Source organism: Bos grunniens, chromosome 16 (genome assembly GCF_055505025.1).
Source record: "Bos grunniens cultivar Pamir isolate PY7600 chromosome 16, Bosgru_T2T1.0, whole genome shotgun sequence".
In the NCBI taxonomy this organism is placed as follows: domain Eukaryota; kingdom Metazoa; phylum Chordata; class Mammalia; order Artiodactyla; family Bovidae; genus Bos; species Bos grunniens.
The window spans coordinates 19,795,715-19,810,735 of NC_141180.1; the positions used below are offsets into that span (position 1 = coordinate 19,795,715).

General features: G+C 34.6%; 1 protein-coding gene across 8 annotated transcripts in view; it reads right to left on the minus strand.

Moving 5' to 3' along the window:
- The window catches only part of CEP350 (centrosomal protein 350), a 157,495-nt gene that overhangs the window by 92,115 nt on the left and 50,359 nt on the right, over nt 1–15,021 (minus strand). For all 8 annotated transcript variants that reach the window (XM_086343533.1, XM_086343529.1, XM_086343531.1 and 5 more), the window contains 6 exons: nt 12,846–12,992; nt 10,970–11,628; nt 10,072–10,193; nt 6,074–7,134; nt 4,202–4,352; nt 1,673–1,842 (listed from right to left, as the gene is read on the minus strand). In XM_086343533.1, the coding sequence (XP_086199659.1) occupies nt 1,673–1,842; nt 4,202–4,352; nt 6,074–7,134; nt 10,072–10,193; nt 10,970–11,628; nt 12,846–12,992 (2,310 nt within the window). The remainder of the gene's footprint in view (nt 1–1,672; nt 1,843–4,201; nt 4,353–6,073; nt 7,135–10,071; nt 10,194–10,969; nt 11,629–12,845; nt 12,993–15,021) is intronic.

Here is a 15,021-nt window from a genome sequence, read left to right on the forward strand (position 1 = left end):
GAAAGGTTTCTGTAACCCATTGACAGGAAAAAAAAAAATCACATAAAATGTGATCTCATACATGTAACATTTTCTATTTACATATGCCTACTAACTGTCTAGAAGTATTCTCACTAAAAATGTTAACATTTCACATGCATTGAGATATCTATTCTTAAAAAAACAAAAACTACAAAACAAGCGTTAGTATATGTGTGGAGAAACTGGAACCCTTGTACATTACTGGTGAGGATGTAAAATGTTATAGCTAAAATATAGAAATGACTTTTTATCCAGCAAGTCTACAGTTGGATATATACACAAAAGAACTGGAAGTAGGGACTCAAACAGTATTTGTACACCAATGTTCATGTCCATATTACTCACAATAGCTAAAATGATGAAACAACCAAGATACCCATAAACTGATCAAAGAATACACAAAATGTGGTATATCCATATAATGGGATATTATTCAGCCTTAAAAAGGGAGGACATTCTGATACATGCAACAATGTGGATGAAATCTGAAGATGCTATGCTAAATGAAATAAGCCAGACACAAAAAGAATATTGGACGATGCCACTTATATGAAGTACCTAGAGTAGTCAAATTTAGCAACAGAAAGTAGAACAGTGGTTAGCAGCAGCTCAGGGAAGGGAAATTACTGTTTAATGGGTTCCAAGTTTCAGCATGGCAGGATGAAAAAGTTCTGGAGTTGGGTAATGATGATGGTTGTGGAACACAATGAACATGCTTATTAACAGTACTGAATTCAACACTTGAAAATGGTTAAATGATAAGTTTACATTATGTATATTTTATCACAGTAAAATAAAATCTAAAAAGACATTAACATTGGTTATCTCTAGGTGGAGGGAATACAGATGATTTTTCATTTTTAAATAGCTTTCTATATTTATACATTTGTCCTCCCCAGTCTTTTTTTTTTTTTTTAACTCAACAAGCAATTTTTTACTATTAGAAAAAATAATTGTGGAAGCAAAATCATTCCCTAGAGACCATCCTGTGAATCTAAGAGTCCTTTGCCTAATGACTGTTATCTTCTCATCATTAGGCCTACTGAGCAAATTATAGCCAGTAGAACTGAGGGGACTGAAAGGTATTCTCAATTAGTCAAGAATGCCAAAGGGCCAGCTACTGTGGCAAGTACTGAGATGTACATATTATATATGTAGGCTTCAAAATTACCATAGAAAGCATTTATTATCATCTTCCCTTTGTAGATACAGAAATTTGACCATTATATTTAACAACACTCAGAAACATACAGGATACAAAGTTTTTAAAAAGCAGCTGCAAAATATTATTTCATTAAAATGCATGTGGGAGTGTGCCTGGTTTTATGTACATATTGGAAAAACAGGCACCAAAAACATCAATAGTAGTTATCTCTGAGGAGAAGAATCAACAGTGGTTTATAATTGTTGTACAGTTGTTTTTCTACAACTTTTAATATTTTACCATTGTTAATGTATTCCTTTCATAGTAAGCAAAAGATTTATAATGCTATATATCAAAAGGTATTATTGTAATGATAAGTAAGTATGAAAGTCAATTATACTATTATCATAATGAAGTTATCTAACTTATGAAATCAAATTGTTAACTTTAGATCAGTCACAAAGCCACTGGTAAAGAGAAAAAGATCATCACACAGATTCCACTTACATTCTATCTTTTCTTTTTTTCCTTTCTTCCCTTTAGAAGAAGAAGAAGGAGACGATGCAGCAGACTGGGCCCCTGATGAGTGCTGGGAAGTAACATCCACAGAGGAGAGATCATAGGCAGACTTTCTGCTAGAATGATCCTCCTGAATGCCTAAACTGTGACCCCCAATACTGTCAAAGAATAAGTAACAGTGGTTAAAGAAAAAAAAAGTTTCAACTCACAGCTAAAACTATAGATATTTTAAAATCTATTTAGTCACAAAGAGAATATAACTATAATCAAAGATGCTTTCCACTTGTCTTGTTTTGTCAGTACCAGAAGCCTGCATTATTCCCTATGGCTCAATTTATTACTGAGAAAAGTCTTAGGCAGTTTTTTACTGAAGTGAAACCAATAAAAATGGGTAATTCGGACACATAAAAGAAAAAAATATAATGCTGGATACTGAAAAATGTGAGCTCAATTTCTATTCAAATGTATAATTTATTATTTTCCTTCTAACAATCTTATAGGGAATAATATGTTCTACTCCAACTCAGAAATAAAATATAATAAATCATATTGATTGGTGATACTAAATATTACCACAATTAAATCCTTACACATCTTGATTAAAAAATAAACCTTTTCTTTGAAGTTCAAAATTTAAAACTACACTTCTGCTATAATCTTAATAATACTTATTTTCATTAATCCAGCTATATATAACTAATTTTTTGATTAAATTTTTTACAGGATAATTACTTTATAATAATGTGATGGTTTTTGCTATATATCAACAGCAACAGGCATTAGAGACACACGTGTTCCCTCCCTCTTGAATCCCTCCTTCTACTTTCCTCCCCATCCCACCCCTCTAGGCTGTCACGAGCACCGGCTTTGGGTTCTCTGCATCATACACTGAACTCCCACGGGCTATTTATTTTACATACGGTAGGTATATGTTTCAATGCTATTCTCTCAAATCATCCCACTCTCCCCTTCTCCCACTTTGTCCAAAAGTCTGTTCTTTATGTCTGTGTGTCCTTTGCTGCCCTGCATGTAGGATCATCATTACTATCTTTCTAGATTTCATATATATGAGGATATAACTAATTTTTAAAAGATCATCCAATAATTTTATGTGCATTACAATTTGTAATGTGTGAAGAAAATTATACTGCATGTGAGTGACTACAGATTATTTTATATGGTAACAAAATTTAGGGAGGAAATTCTCTGGCGAAATATGATTCACATACTATATGACACTGTACAAGTAACAACCTTAGGACTTCAGTTTCCTCTCTCAAGTATGAATAGTAACAAAATATTTATCATATCAGGCTACTAGAAGAATGAGTTCATACAGGGAAAGCCCAATCAGTCCTCTTAGTAACTTAACACATTAAAGTGAAAGTGTCAGTTGTTCAGTTGTGTCCAACTCTTTATGACCCAATGGACTGTAGCCCACCAGGCTCCTCTGACCATGGGATTCTCCAGGCAAGAATACTGGAGTGGGTTGTCATTTCCTTCTCCAGGGGATCTTCCCCATCCAGGGGTCAAACCCTGGTCTCCCGCATTACAGGCAGATTCTTTACTGACTGAGCCACCAGGGAAGTCCCTTGTACATTAACTGCTCAATAAATATTAACATTATAATATCGCTACTATTCAAAGATTTGCAAAGTTTTTGATGCTATTCCAATTATAAAAAAATTTACTGATTACTTAGGATCATGTAGTGCTGGAGAAGACTCTTGAGAGTCCCTTGGACTGCAAGGAGATGAAACCAGTCCATCCTAAAGGAAATCAGTCCTGAATATTCATTGGAAGGACTGAAGTTGAAGCTGAAACTCCAATCCTTTGGCCACATGATGTGAAGAAATGACTCATCTGAAAAGACCCTGATGCTAGGAAAGATTGAAGGTGGGAGGAGAAGGAAATGACAGAGGATGAGGTGGGCTGGATGGCATCGCCGACTCAATGGACATGAATTTGAGTTAACTCTGGGAGTTGATGATGGACAGGGAAGCCTGGCATGCTGCAGTCCATGGGGTCGCAAAGAGTCAGACATTACTGAGTGACTGAACTGAATAGGATCATGGAGCCAAGTGTTTAGCTAGTCATCTTCAACTCCGTTATAGAAAACCATTTCTTAATCATCTCACATTAACACACCATGGGATAATTTTCCCAATACTAACCTCGACCGGGGATTCACAGATTGATTTAACAATCTATATTTTGTTTATTATGTGCCAGACTCATTCCAAGTACTTTGTATTTCACTGAACATTCATAACACTTAAACAGAGAAGAAAACTGAGGCACAGGGAGATAAACAACATGCCCAAAGACAAACTAGTAGTCAGTATTTAAACCCACGTGGTCTGGATCCAGAGCCCATGCTCTTAATAACTACTAGGCTATGCAGCTTCTACATGATCTTCAAACAAGCAAAATCTGACTTATATCCAGACCTCAGTTCTCTTTTGTACATTTGTCTCACTCTTCAGATTTTATTCCATACTGTTAACACAGTCTTACTTGGGTTCAAGAGCTGACTTTCTTTCTGTCAAAGTCCCACTCCCTGCAGAGGAGACAAAATCATCTTCATAGGAAATGCTGCTTAAAGGGGTTGTGATGGCATTCAAAGGCCGTGATGCTGATGTTCCTCTTTCCAACCTGTCTTCAAATTCTGTCAAAAGTAGTAATTGAAATGTGTTTTAAAATAAAAATTTAAAAAACTACAAGCAAAGCATTCCACAACCTGGGGATTAACAACATGGATTTAGGAATATTTTAGTTTTCTTTTATTAGCTCTTCTTTTCAAGTTATCTTTATATCTGATAATACATTTTTAACTTTTTATTTGGGAAATTTTCAAACATATATGACAGTAGAGAGTCATATAATGAAACTAATGCATCCATTATCCAGCTTTAACAAATAGCAACACAAACTTCATACTCCCTCCATCTGTAATTCTCCTCAAATATTACTTTGAAACAAATCCCAGATAACATCTCAACTCTAAATATTTCAGTATAACTATAATATCTTAATGAAAATCTAATAGAAGGATTTAAAAACAAATCCAACCTTCTTGTGGAAAAAAAATTGAGGGGGTTGATTTACAAGCACTTTGCTTTAATCAAAAGAACTTTAATATTCAAAGAACTTGAAAATGACCACTTATAGAAATAAGTGTTAAACAAAAGAGATAAACAGGCACATATAGGTCTGCACAAGATCAAATGAAATAGCTAACTATGAATTCTAGTCAAATGTAATGGGAAACCCAATTAAGCATAAGATGAAAAGATGAAATCAATTCATCTGTCAGATAAATCGTTCACTATATAGAATGGAAATGAAAAAAAAAAAAAACCCCAGTATCCATAGCCTATTTCAGGTTCAGCCTCACTCACTCTCCAACCTGGGAATTCTAAGGTGATATTAGCATAAGATGGGTAGAATCCACCTATGGTAGGAAGGACAAAGAAAGGAACTTGAAGGAATTGAGTCTGCCACACAAAAGGAAATGCTGCATTGCAGGATCTCAGGGATCACAAGGGTACCTTAAAAGTTATTATTTTAGGACCCAAATATACAGCTACATTACTGTTCAAAGTCTGTTTTTAGCATTCGTTTAGACAAACAATAACAAATTTGCTTCCATATTAGAAATGTTACTACAGCTGCCCCTCTCAATTCTTGACCATTATAGTCCCAAAGATCTATTTGTTATGAGTCACACACAAATCACCATTTTAAGAAATACATATATTTTCTATCTAAATATATAACTCTGGCCAGAGTAACCCAAGTATACACTTGATAATATACCAATCTTGAACATCATCTAAGAATTTCTCTGAATCAGACCAAAATTTCCATAACCATCAATCAACTACTGTTTTAATCACAACAGCTAAAAAATAAAATTTTAAAGATTAAATTACAATACTCTAGTTGAAGCTTGCAGATAATTGAGATTAATTTAGACAATGATATATCTCTACTACCCTTATAATGAATGATGAAAATCTGTAGTTAAGTATTATCTTGTACAGGATTGCAAAATAATTTATCCTAAGATAACATACTGGAGAAGGAAACGGCACCCCACTCCAGTACTCTTGCCTGGAAAATCCCATGGACGGAGAAGCCTGGTAGGCTGCAGTCCATGGGGTCGCTACGAGTTGGATACAACTTCACTTTCACTTTTCACTTTCATGCGTTGGAGGAAATGGCAACCCACTCCAGTGTTCTTGCCTGGAGAATCCCAGAGACGGGGGAGCCTGGTGGGCTGCCGTCTATGAGGTCACACAGAGTCGGACACGACTGAAGCGACTTAGCAGCAGTAACAGCAGCAAGATAACATACAAATATTACAAGGGTTACTATTTTTCTCACCTTTTCCATATAACTTATATGATTTTGTAAAAATATTAATGACACTATGTGGACTTCCCTTTGCCAATTCTTCCCATGGTCCTTTGGTTTGTGTACCACCTATAGGCCCAAAGAGTGGTAAGAATTTTTCAGCTTCCTTCTGAAACTCTTTGATGGGTTCATAAGCATTTCTTTCTCCAGCACAAAATTCCTTTTCTTTCAAGATCTCTGTTAACTTCAAAGGGGATTGTTCATCTCGATGTCCTTCTTCTTCAGAGAGACTGCCCTCACTAAGAAGAGGCCCTTCACTGACGGAATCTATGCTGGAACCAAGAGACATCTTGGCTTTGTCTTGAGAACAAACTTGCATATCAGAGCCAGAAGAGTCGGTCTGCCTCTTACACAACTGCGCTAGCAGCCCTTCTGGTTTGGGTCCAGGAGATCTCATTCTGAGGTTTGATATGGCACTATGAGGTCTTATCATCTCAGGAAGCTTTTTAAATTCACTGAGGTTGCCTACACCAGGAAGATCATCATCAAAAGTTGCATGAGATACACAGGTTCCCAGCATCTTTTGAATTCGAGCAGAGAAAACATCTTCTGCATCCTCTTTCACAGGTGGACTTATAGCCTTGGTCCAATGTCCATCTTCTTGTGGTGTTCGCTGCACATCACACTCAGTGTTCCATACTGACCCATAGTTAATGCTAGCCCCAGCTAATTTTCTGGCTTCACTTTCAATCCTGCTGGATAAAGAAGCAGCTGTTGCTTTCAAGGCTTCAATACGATCCAGTTTACTTTTATATTGGCTAGCACTAGATTTTAACAAGGCATCTGGATGAGCAGTTGGTGAGGTCAGATATGGTTGAGGTGTAAAAGTTAACGGCCCCGAAGCCATATTATGATTCTTCCTCGTTGGTAAAATGGATTCTAAATCCTTATGCAAAATTCCTACATGCTCTAGATTCAAGAGATGGGAAAGTAAACTTCCAGCTGTCCCAACAAGAGGCTGTGGTTGAGGATGGTGGAGTCGTGGACTTAGTCTGTCAGGCTGCATCCATGAAGGATCCATCAGGTCCTTTCTGGAAATGAAAGTTACAATATGTTAACACAGGACCTCATAATTAAGCCATCCTTTTCTTTTTTAAAGTTTTGCATTTGCTGATTATAAGAATAATGTGTAGCCACTGCAAAAAAAAAAAAAAAAAAGATGAGGACAACAACAACAAAGGATGAAAAGGATAAAGATCACTCATAGCTAACCAATGAGAGAAAGGCTATCACTAGTTCACTTAGAATTATATCTTTCCAAACCCTTTTCTACATGTATGTTGTGTTTGGTGGTGTTACTTTCACAAAAATGAGATTTTATCATACATATTGTTTTGTAAACAGCTTTCTTCACTATGACATTTTTTTTAAACTAAGTCATATTTTTAAAACTTAAAGAGAAGGCCTTATAACCCTTAAAACTCTATGGACAAAATTTTTCACAACATTGGCTCTACCTTTCCCTTTAAAAATAATGTTTCATAAAAGAGAAATGCTTAAGATTATAGGCATAATATTACTCTAATCAACGTATATTTAGTAAGCATCAAACAGTTAGGTTTTAACATTGTGCATTCTAAAGAAATGAGATGAATACAAACTAGTTCTCAGAAATAACTGATAGTCCATCCACAGAGGCTAGAAACAGAACAAAGATGTCCTAGATGACATTATATAATTCACTTATGTTTCCAGACTATGGATACCTCCCTGTATATTAAGGAATACCATACACAAAGATTAAAGGCTAGTGTTAACCATTAAGAAGATCTTTAGGGGAGGAAAAAAAATGAGGTTTCGTCTTTGGCCTTGTCCATTATTTTTGGATGATGACATGAAGGTGTGCTTATCAAATCTGTAGATGACAGAAAGCTAGGAGGCATGGTTAACCCAACATATAATCAAATTATGACTCAAAGGTATTTAGACAGGCTGCAACCTCAGACCAATCAAATATGAATAAATATGAAGTCCTACCAATTAAGTTAAAAAAAAAAAAACCATCTGGAAGAGAGTAACCAGGGAAAGGAAATGAAAAGCATGTCATGCACAGTTTGGTTGAAGGTTATGTTGTAGCAGTCTTTCATATTAAAGGACTGCTATGAAAGCAGAGTAAAGGAAGACTAGTGAATGGATTCTATGCCACAGAATATAGACTATTACGTATGCAAGTGTGAAGTTATTAGTGCCCAAACTAAACTAGTAATGGTAGTAATGGAAATACAAAGCAAGTTACAAATAAAAAGGTACTGCTGAGTAAAAATCTGTGATCTTTATATTCAAGTGTTTAGAATGCTAATTTTAAGGGTAGAAGAACAGCCATACACAAAAAAGGAAATAAACTTGATCAATTAAGACCTAATCCTTCAGTTTCAAAAGAATTAACAGGGGTGACAGACTAATAAACAGCTAAACACGATGCCATTAAGTACTAATACGAAAATATATAAAGTTCAATGAAATTCCCTGGTGGCTCAGACAGTAGAGTCTGCCTGCAATGCGGAGACCAGGGTTCAATCCCTGGGTCAGGAAGACCCTCTGGAGAAGGACATGGTAATCCACTCCAGTATTCTTGCCTGGAAAATCCCATGGATGGAGAAGCCTGGCAGGCTACAGCCCACAGGGTCACAGAGTTGGACATGACTGAGCAACTTCACTTATAATAAAAGTTCAATAGGGTATGCTTTTCTGGTGGCTCAGCTGGTAAAGAATCTGCCTGCCATGTTGGAGATCTGGGTTCCATCCCTGGGTTGGGAAGATCCCCTGGAGAAGGGAACAGCTACCCACTCCAGTATTCTGGCCTGGAGAATTCCATGGACTGTATAGTCCATGGGGTCACAAGAGTCAGATATAACTGAGCAACCTTCACTTTCAATGCAGAATGGTGGAACAAGAAGGGAAAGGAAAAGAAATGCTGTGCTTTTAAGCACAAAGAAACCAAGAGACTCAATGCACCTGAGTCTGAGCAAACTCCAGGAGATAGTGAAAGACAGGGAAGCCTGGCATGCTATAGTCCACAGGGTCACAAAGAGTTGGACACAACGTAGCAACTGAACAACAACAACTGAGAGAACTCAAAGAATTTACAAGGGTTAAATGCAAAGTACTTAGATCAGTGTCCGAAATGTAACAAACAATAAATGTTAGCTATTTTTATCAAACTTATTACTTTCTTGGTGGAGGGTGCTCATGGGGGTCAGCAAGGGGTGAGAGGGTCATATGTACATTAACCCCAAACCAGTGACTTGATTTTTATTTGTGCATTCCCAAAAGAGAATTTTAAAATCTTTCTCTTCCAAAAATGATTATTTCAAAGCATAATTTATAATCATGCAGTCTGAAGATCACCTTAACTTTCATGGACAAATAGGTTTGTTTGTTTACTGCAAACAATACAGCCCAAGGGGGAAAAAAAAACCTTTTTCTTAATTTAAGGTAAAATAGCCCTCAGTCACCAATCTGAATTCAAATCAAATCCCCTCTTAGTCCTTGTTCATTTGTTCATATGTGTATCCAAATACAGCTTTTGAGAGGTAAGATATGTTGATGCAGGAGTTATATGAAGAAATTTTGAGTAATAATAAATAAAGAAACACCTTTTCAAAAATACTTAACACAAATACTTAAAAATATTAATTCCACTGTGATTCACTTATCCAACAAACTTTTTTCATGTGTTGAGGTCAGAGAAAGCAAGAGTACTTCCAACTGAAGGTGATCCCCAAGAGGAACTGCTATTTACACCAAATATTAAAGAACAGGGAAGAAACTAAACAGCAAAATAGGGCATGCACCAAGTACAGATGTATAACCATGCTTAAGTGTCCATTAGAAGATATTAACCAATTTCTAGATAAACCTCTTGTTCTCACAGAAGGTCAATGAACAAAATTCACTGGGCATAGACCACTATAGTAAAAATCACAGAAAGAAAGAACCTTAAGCATCTGTCATTCTCCCCTTTATACCTGGCAAGAGGCTGTGGAGGTTCTGACAGAGACATGTCACTACTGGAAGATGCGCTTGGGGGACGTTCTTGCACTTTGTTCTCTTTGTCAGATTCTCCAGATGGCTGATACCCTGGTCTGGTCTGTAAAAAAAAGGGTATTTTTATCTGACTCCCATAATAAAGACACATTTATACATAAGACAAATATTAAGTCACTTCAGCTTTACAAAGATCATGAAATGCCGGAGCTGTTTTCCTCTCAAATAAAACCAATTTAAATTAGTTTGTCTTAAAACCAACCATTACGGTTAACAGCAAAAATTACACCTGAAATCCAACAAGGGCACCTACAATTAATTCATTGTGTACTTTGGAGGAAATAATACTCCTTCTAATTCTCTTTTTCACCTAATCAGTGGAAATGCTAGCAGTACTTCCCCTTCTCAGAGTTGTGTTTACTGAAACTCAAACCTGTAAAGCTTTTAAAATGGTAAGTGGCACACAGCATAGACTCAGATGTTATTTTTATTATCCTTAAAAACAAAATCAATACTCATAAAATTAGCATACTATAATAGAATATTCTCTCATTTCAGCACAGATAACAAAACTAGGTTTTTCATTATTAACACAGTCTAACTTTGCTCAGTAATACAACAAAAACTAGGCAAGAATATAACTAACCAGAAATGAGACAGATCAACAATCACTCTAGGAAACTAACTGAGCACTTGTTTTCAATTGTATTTATAAAATTACTCTGCATATAGAATAAACTTCATGAAAGGCCATCATTATTATCAATACTGTCTGAACATATGTCTGAATATTAGGAATGGTGAGTAATTTTTAAATATTACAGCAAGCAAGTTTTTCCTAACCATGAATTACCTCCCTTTCTATGTCAGTACCATTACCTGTGTTTCCTGCATAATATGTTGATGAGTTGGCTCTTCAAGCAATGACTTTTCTAGAAGCAATTTGGAGTAAGTTTCTTGCAGTCGCCTAGTTGCTGATGGCTCAGAAGGAGGCACATTTTTCACTTTAGTAAAGGCTTCTTTCTGTTTCCGGTAGAGCTCCTGTAATCGTTTGTTCTTCTGCTCAGTGGCCTCCTTTTGGGCCTTCTTCTCCTCATTCTGTTTCCTCTTCCTTTCTTCCTGCTGTCTAACAATGTACTGTCGTACCTCATCTGTATCATAGTGACGCTTTTTAGAAATAACAGGGGGATCTTCGTTAGCTGTTATTTTGTCAGGTTTTCTTTTTATTGGGCTATGACTTCTAGGAGCTTGTATGGATGCTGATGACTTCTGATTCTGTAACTCTCCTGTCTCTTGTCTTGCAGTCTGAGCTGCTGAATCCAACTGGAGGTCATCAAGAATTCCACGAATTTCAACAGGTAAAAAGTCCTTATTTAAGGCAGCATTTTCCTCCTGTTTATTATCTGGAAGAGATGGAACTAATTTCTTTACATTATTTTCTGACCGAGCTCTACTTCTTGAACGTTCTGAGTTTCGTGGACGATGTCTATGTGAAACATCCAATCTAGGATCCGACTCTGCTCTTCCAATATGGCCCCCTGCAAAGTATGAAAATTCTATATTCATTTCTAAGATTTACTGCATTAAGGAGAAAATTAGGAAATTTCACTTTAACTCAAATATCTTAAAAAGTCTTATAAAGAACATAAGAAAAGAAAAACAGAGAACAATTCTGATACTCCATAGAAACTGTACTTCCACAGCATTTTTTTAGTGCATCTTTTAATATTTCTGAAATAAGGACAATCTTGCTATTTATGTGAATATCTAACTATTAATAATTATCGATATCAACTATTAATAGAGAGATACAGTTCTCTCCCATATGCATATTTAATGTTACTATTTATCTCTCTCCCCAAACCCTCAATCAGTTGTTAAAAAACTGATGTCAGGCTGCCACAACTCTCCAATGAATAACAGGAAAAAATTCAATATATAGAAAAACAATCATTTTATCAACTAAATGTTTGCTGATGTGGCTTAGTCTTAGACTGACAATGGTATGAGTTTATTTATAAGTCAGATAAAAAGAGCAAATACAAAATATGTGTTAACTTCTCTCTATCAAATAGCATTTCTTACGGAATCCATTTCAGAAGCTCAAATTGAGGCAATTTTTTTTCAACTGAAAAGGAAAACTGGCTTGTAGGTATTTATATTTCATTTTCTAAAATTAGTGTTCATGAAAAAGTAACTAGTTATTTCAAATGGCACTCATGACATTTTAAAAGGAGAATGGACTTGAGTGTCAAACTAAAGAGTGCTGGATCTAGATCAAATTTTGTCACCCACTGACTGTATATCCTTGAGAAAACTCACTTCTCTCTCAGGGCCTGTTTCCTAATCTGTCAAACAAACAAACAAATCCAACCTTGTGCTTGTATCTACTTCTGCTTGTATCTATGGAGATAAGACAGATTGGACTTAATCCTCTAAAGGTCCCTAATAGTCTAATAGGATTTGATTATATGATGCCTTGCTATTTATTCATAATGACAGATAAATATAATTACTATAACACAAACAAAATTCTTAATAAGGATCAACATAACATCTATATATGGAAATTACCCATAGCCAAGCCCAACAGAACATTTCTTCTTTTTTAAGCTACATTCAATTAAAAAGCAAAATTTTAAAGAGTATTCTTAAAGGAATATTTTCATCTCTCAAAGTACTTACACAATCAACTTTTAATCACTTTGCTCAACAATTTAAATGATTAAGTAGTTTAACTAACGTAACTGCTCACCAGATTTAGTAGTTCTTTCTCTTCCACTTCTGTCACTTGATGCTGCTCTTCGCTCTTTTTGCTCTATTCTAGGTGCAGGACCAAGAATTTTCTTTACTAATTTTTGTCCATCTCGCCAAGACGATGTACTAATCAGATGACTGCTACCTAAAAAAGAAAAGATATATATATATATAAAACTTAAATTTTAGCTGTAAGAAGTACTTCTTACTTAACCATACAAGTACTTGTAATTAATCTTTTGCTTATCTTATGCCAAAGTCAAAATATTTACAATCTAATTTTATTTTTAAACTCAAGTCCCCCCAAATCAATTAATGGAGTCTGTTTCGATTTTTATTTACCCACACACCTCAAATACTAAGTGTAAAATGCTTTGAAAGTTAAGTACCAAATATTAATGAATTATGAAACTTTAACCAGGGCACCAAATTCAACAATTTTGGCACAGAATAAAAATATGTCTTAACTATAAGTGTTTGGTTTTACCAAAATTAGCACAATACCTGACACAGTAAAATGTATGTCTGCTGAATGAGCAAATGACTTAAGCAAAGCATAGAAAAAAACCTTAAGGAAACATGTAACAAACAGTTAACAGTGACTACTACCTTTGAAGGGGATGGTTATTACAGAGAATTTAACATTGGATTTTACAGACATATAACACATTACTACACATTATTTTTTAATGCATAAAACAATGACACTCAAAAAGCAAATATCATCAATGCTTTAAACTGCCATTATAGAAGTTCATAAAAATAAAAGTATATTCCAATAAATACAGCTGTTTACCAAGAGAAAAAATTTTCATTAGCTTGAGACAGTAAAAAAAAATAAAATTAGACCATTATTTCAAAACAGTGACTTAAAAAACAAAAAATACCATGAAAGACCATTTATAAAATAGAAACCATTTTTAAAAATCTGCAATAAATATGCAAAAGTATTTAAATACAAAGCAATATAAAAATGTAATAGAAATGAAAATAATGAAGTAATACTTTAAACCTAATTAAATTAGAAAAAATACTTTTACATTCTAGCCAAAGCTGGTAAAATTACAGTAAAAATCATTTTTACTATGCTTGTTGAAATATCAATGGATACAGTTTCCTTTTAAAAAATAGTATTACATGTCAAAGGGGTCATATTTCCCTTGATCAAATAATCGAAGTAATAGAAATGTATCCAACAGAAAGAAAAAAAATAAATGACAATGTTCACTGTATTATTTTTATAATATCAGAAGTAACCTAAATATTGAATAGTAGATAAACTATGTTTCTATTAGGAGTACTGTGTGGCCATTTCCAATTACAATTTCTATAAGAAATAGCAGAAATATTCGTGTCCTAAGATGCTAAGAGAAAAAGATAAAATCTTATAATACAATGACAACAGTAATCTACTACTGATTTTAAAATTAAGAAAATACACAAAACTACTAGTCCTTTGTTTAAGTAAGAGCAGTGGTTTTTATCTGTTTTTTTCTATTTTCCAAGCTTTCTGTGATACTACTTTGCATCTATAATTTTTAAAAATATTTAGAGTACCATTTAAAAGTTTAAATGAAAGTAGTTTTAATGAAAACATCTATCATTTAAAAACATGAATTATAAATGTGTACTATTTACTTTATAAAAGCTTTTGCACCTTGCTATTAACCTTAAAAAGTTTATCTAAAATATTTAAATGGTTTTAAGTCTACTGTTCAATCTATTTATGAGATACTTCATGTGCTTAAGCAAAATGGGAGAACAGGTTTCTCTTCAATTTCAGCTTAATTTTCTGAATCAAGAGCAAGCAATCATGAATATGCTGGGTGGTTATTAATGTTGGCTTCCAAATATGCTGGGTGGTTATTTCTAAATTCTGGCTTTCTGGAATAGTCCCATGCAGTCATTGGTAGAAAAAGAACTTTTACTATAGATAAACTCTTAAAATAGCTTTAACTCAATTAAATGACTCTCTGTAGCAGTCACTGCCACAGTATACACATGGCAGAATTAGCCCACCACAAAACTGGATAAATACAATCCAAGATCAGTATTTACAAGTTACAGTGGTCCCAGTGTTTCCTTTCAAACTATGCCCCTCACAACAATATCACACGAAAAACACTCTTACATTTTTTTAATGTAAGAATTAGTTTAGTTTACACCCAGGTAAT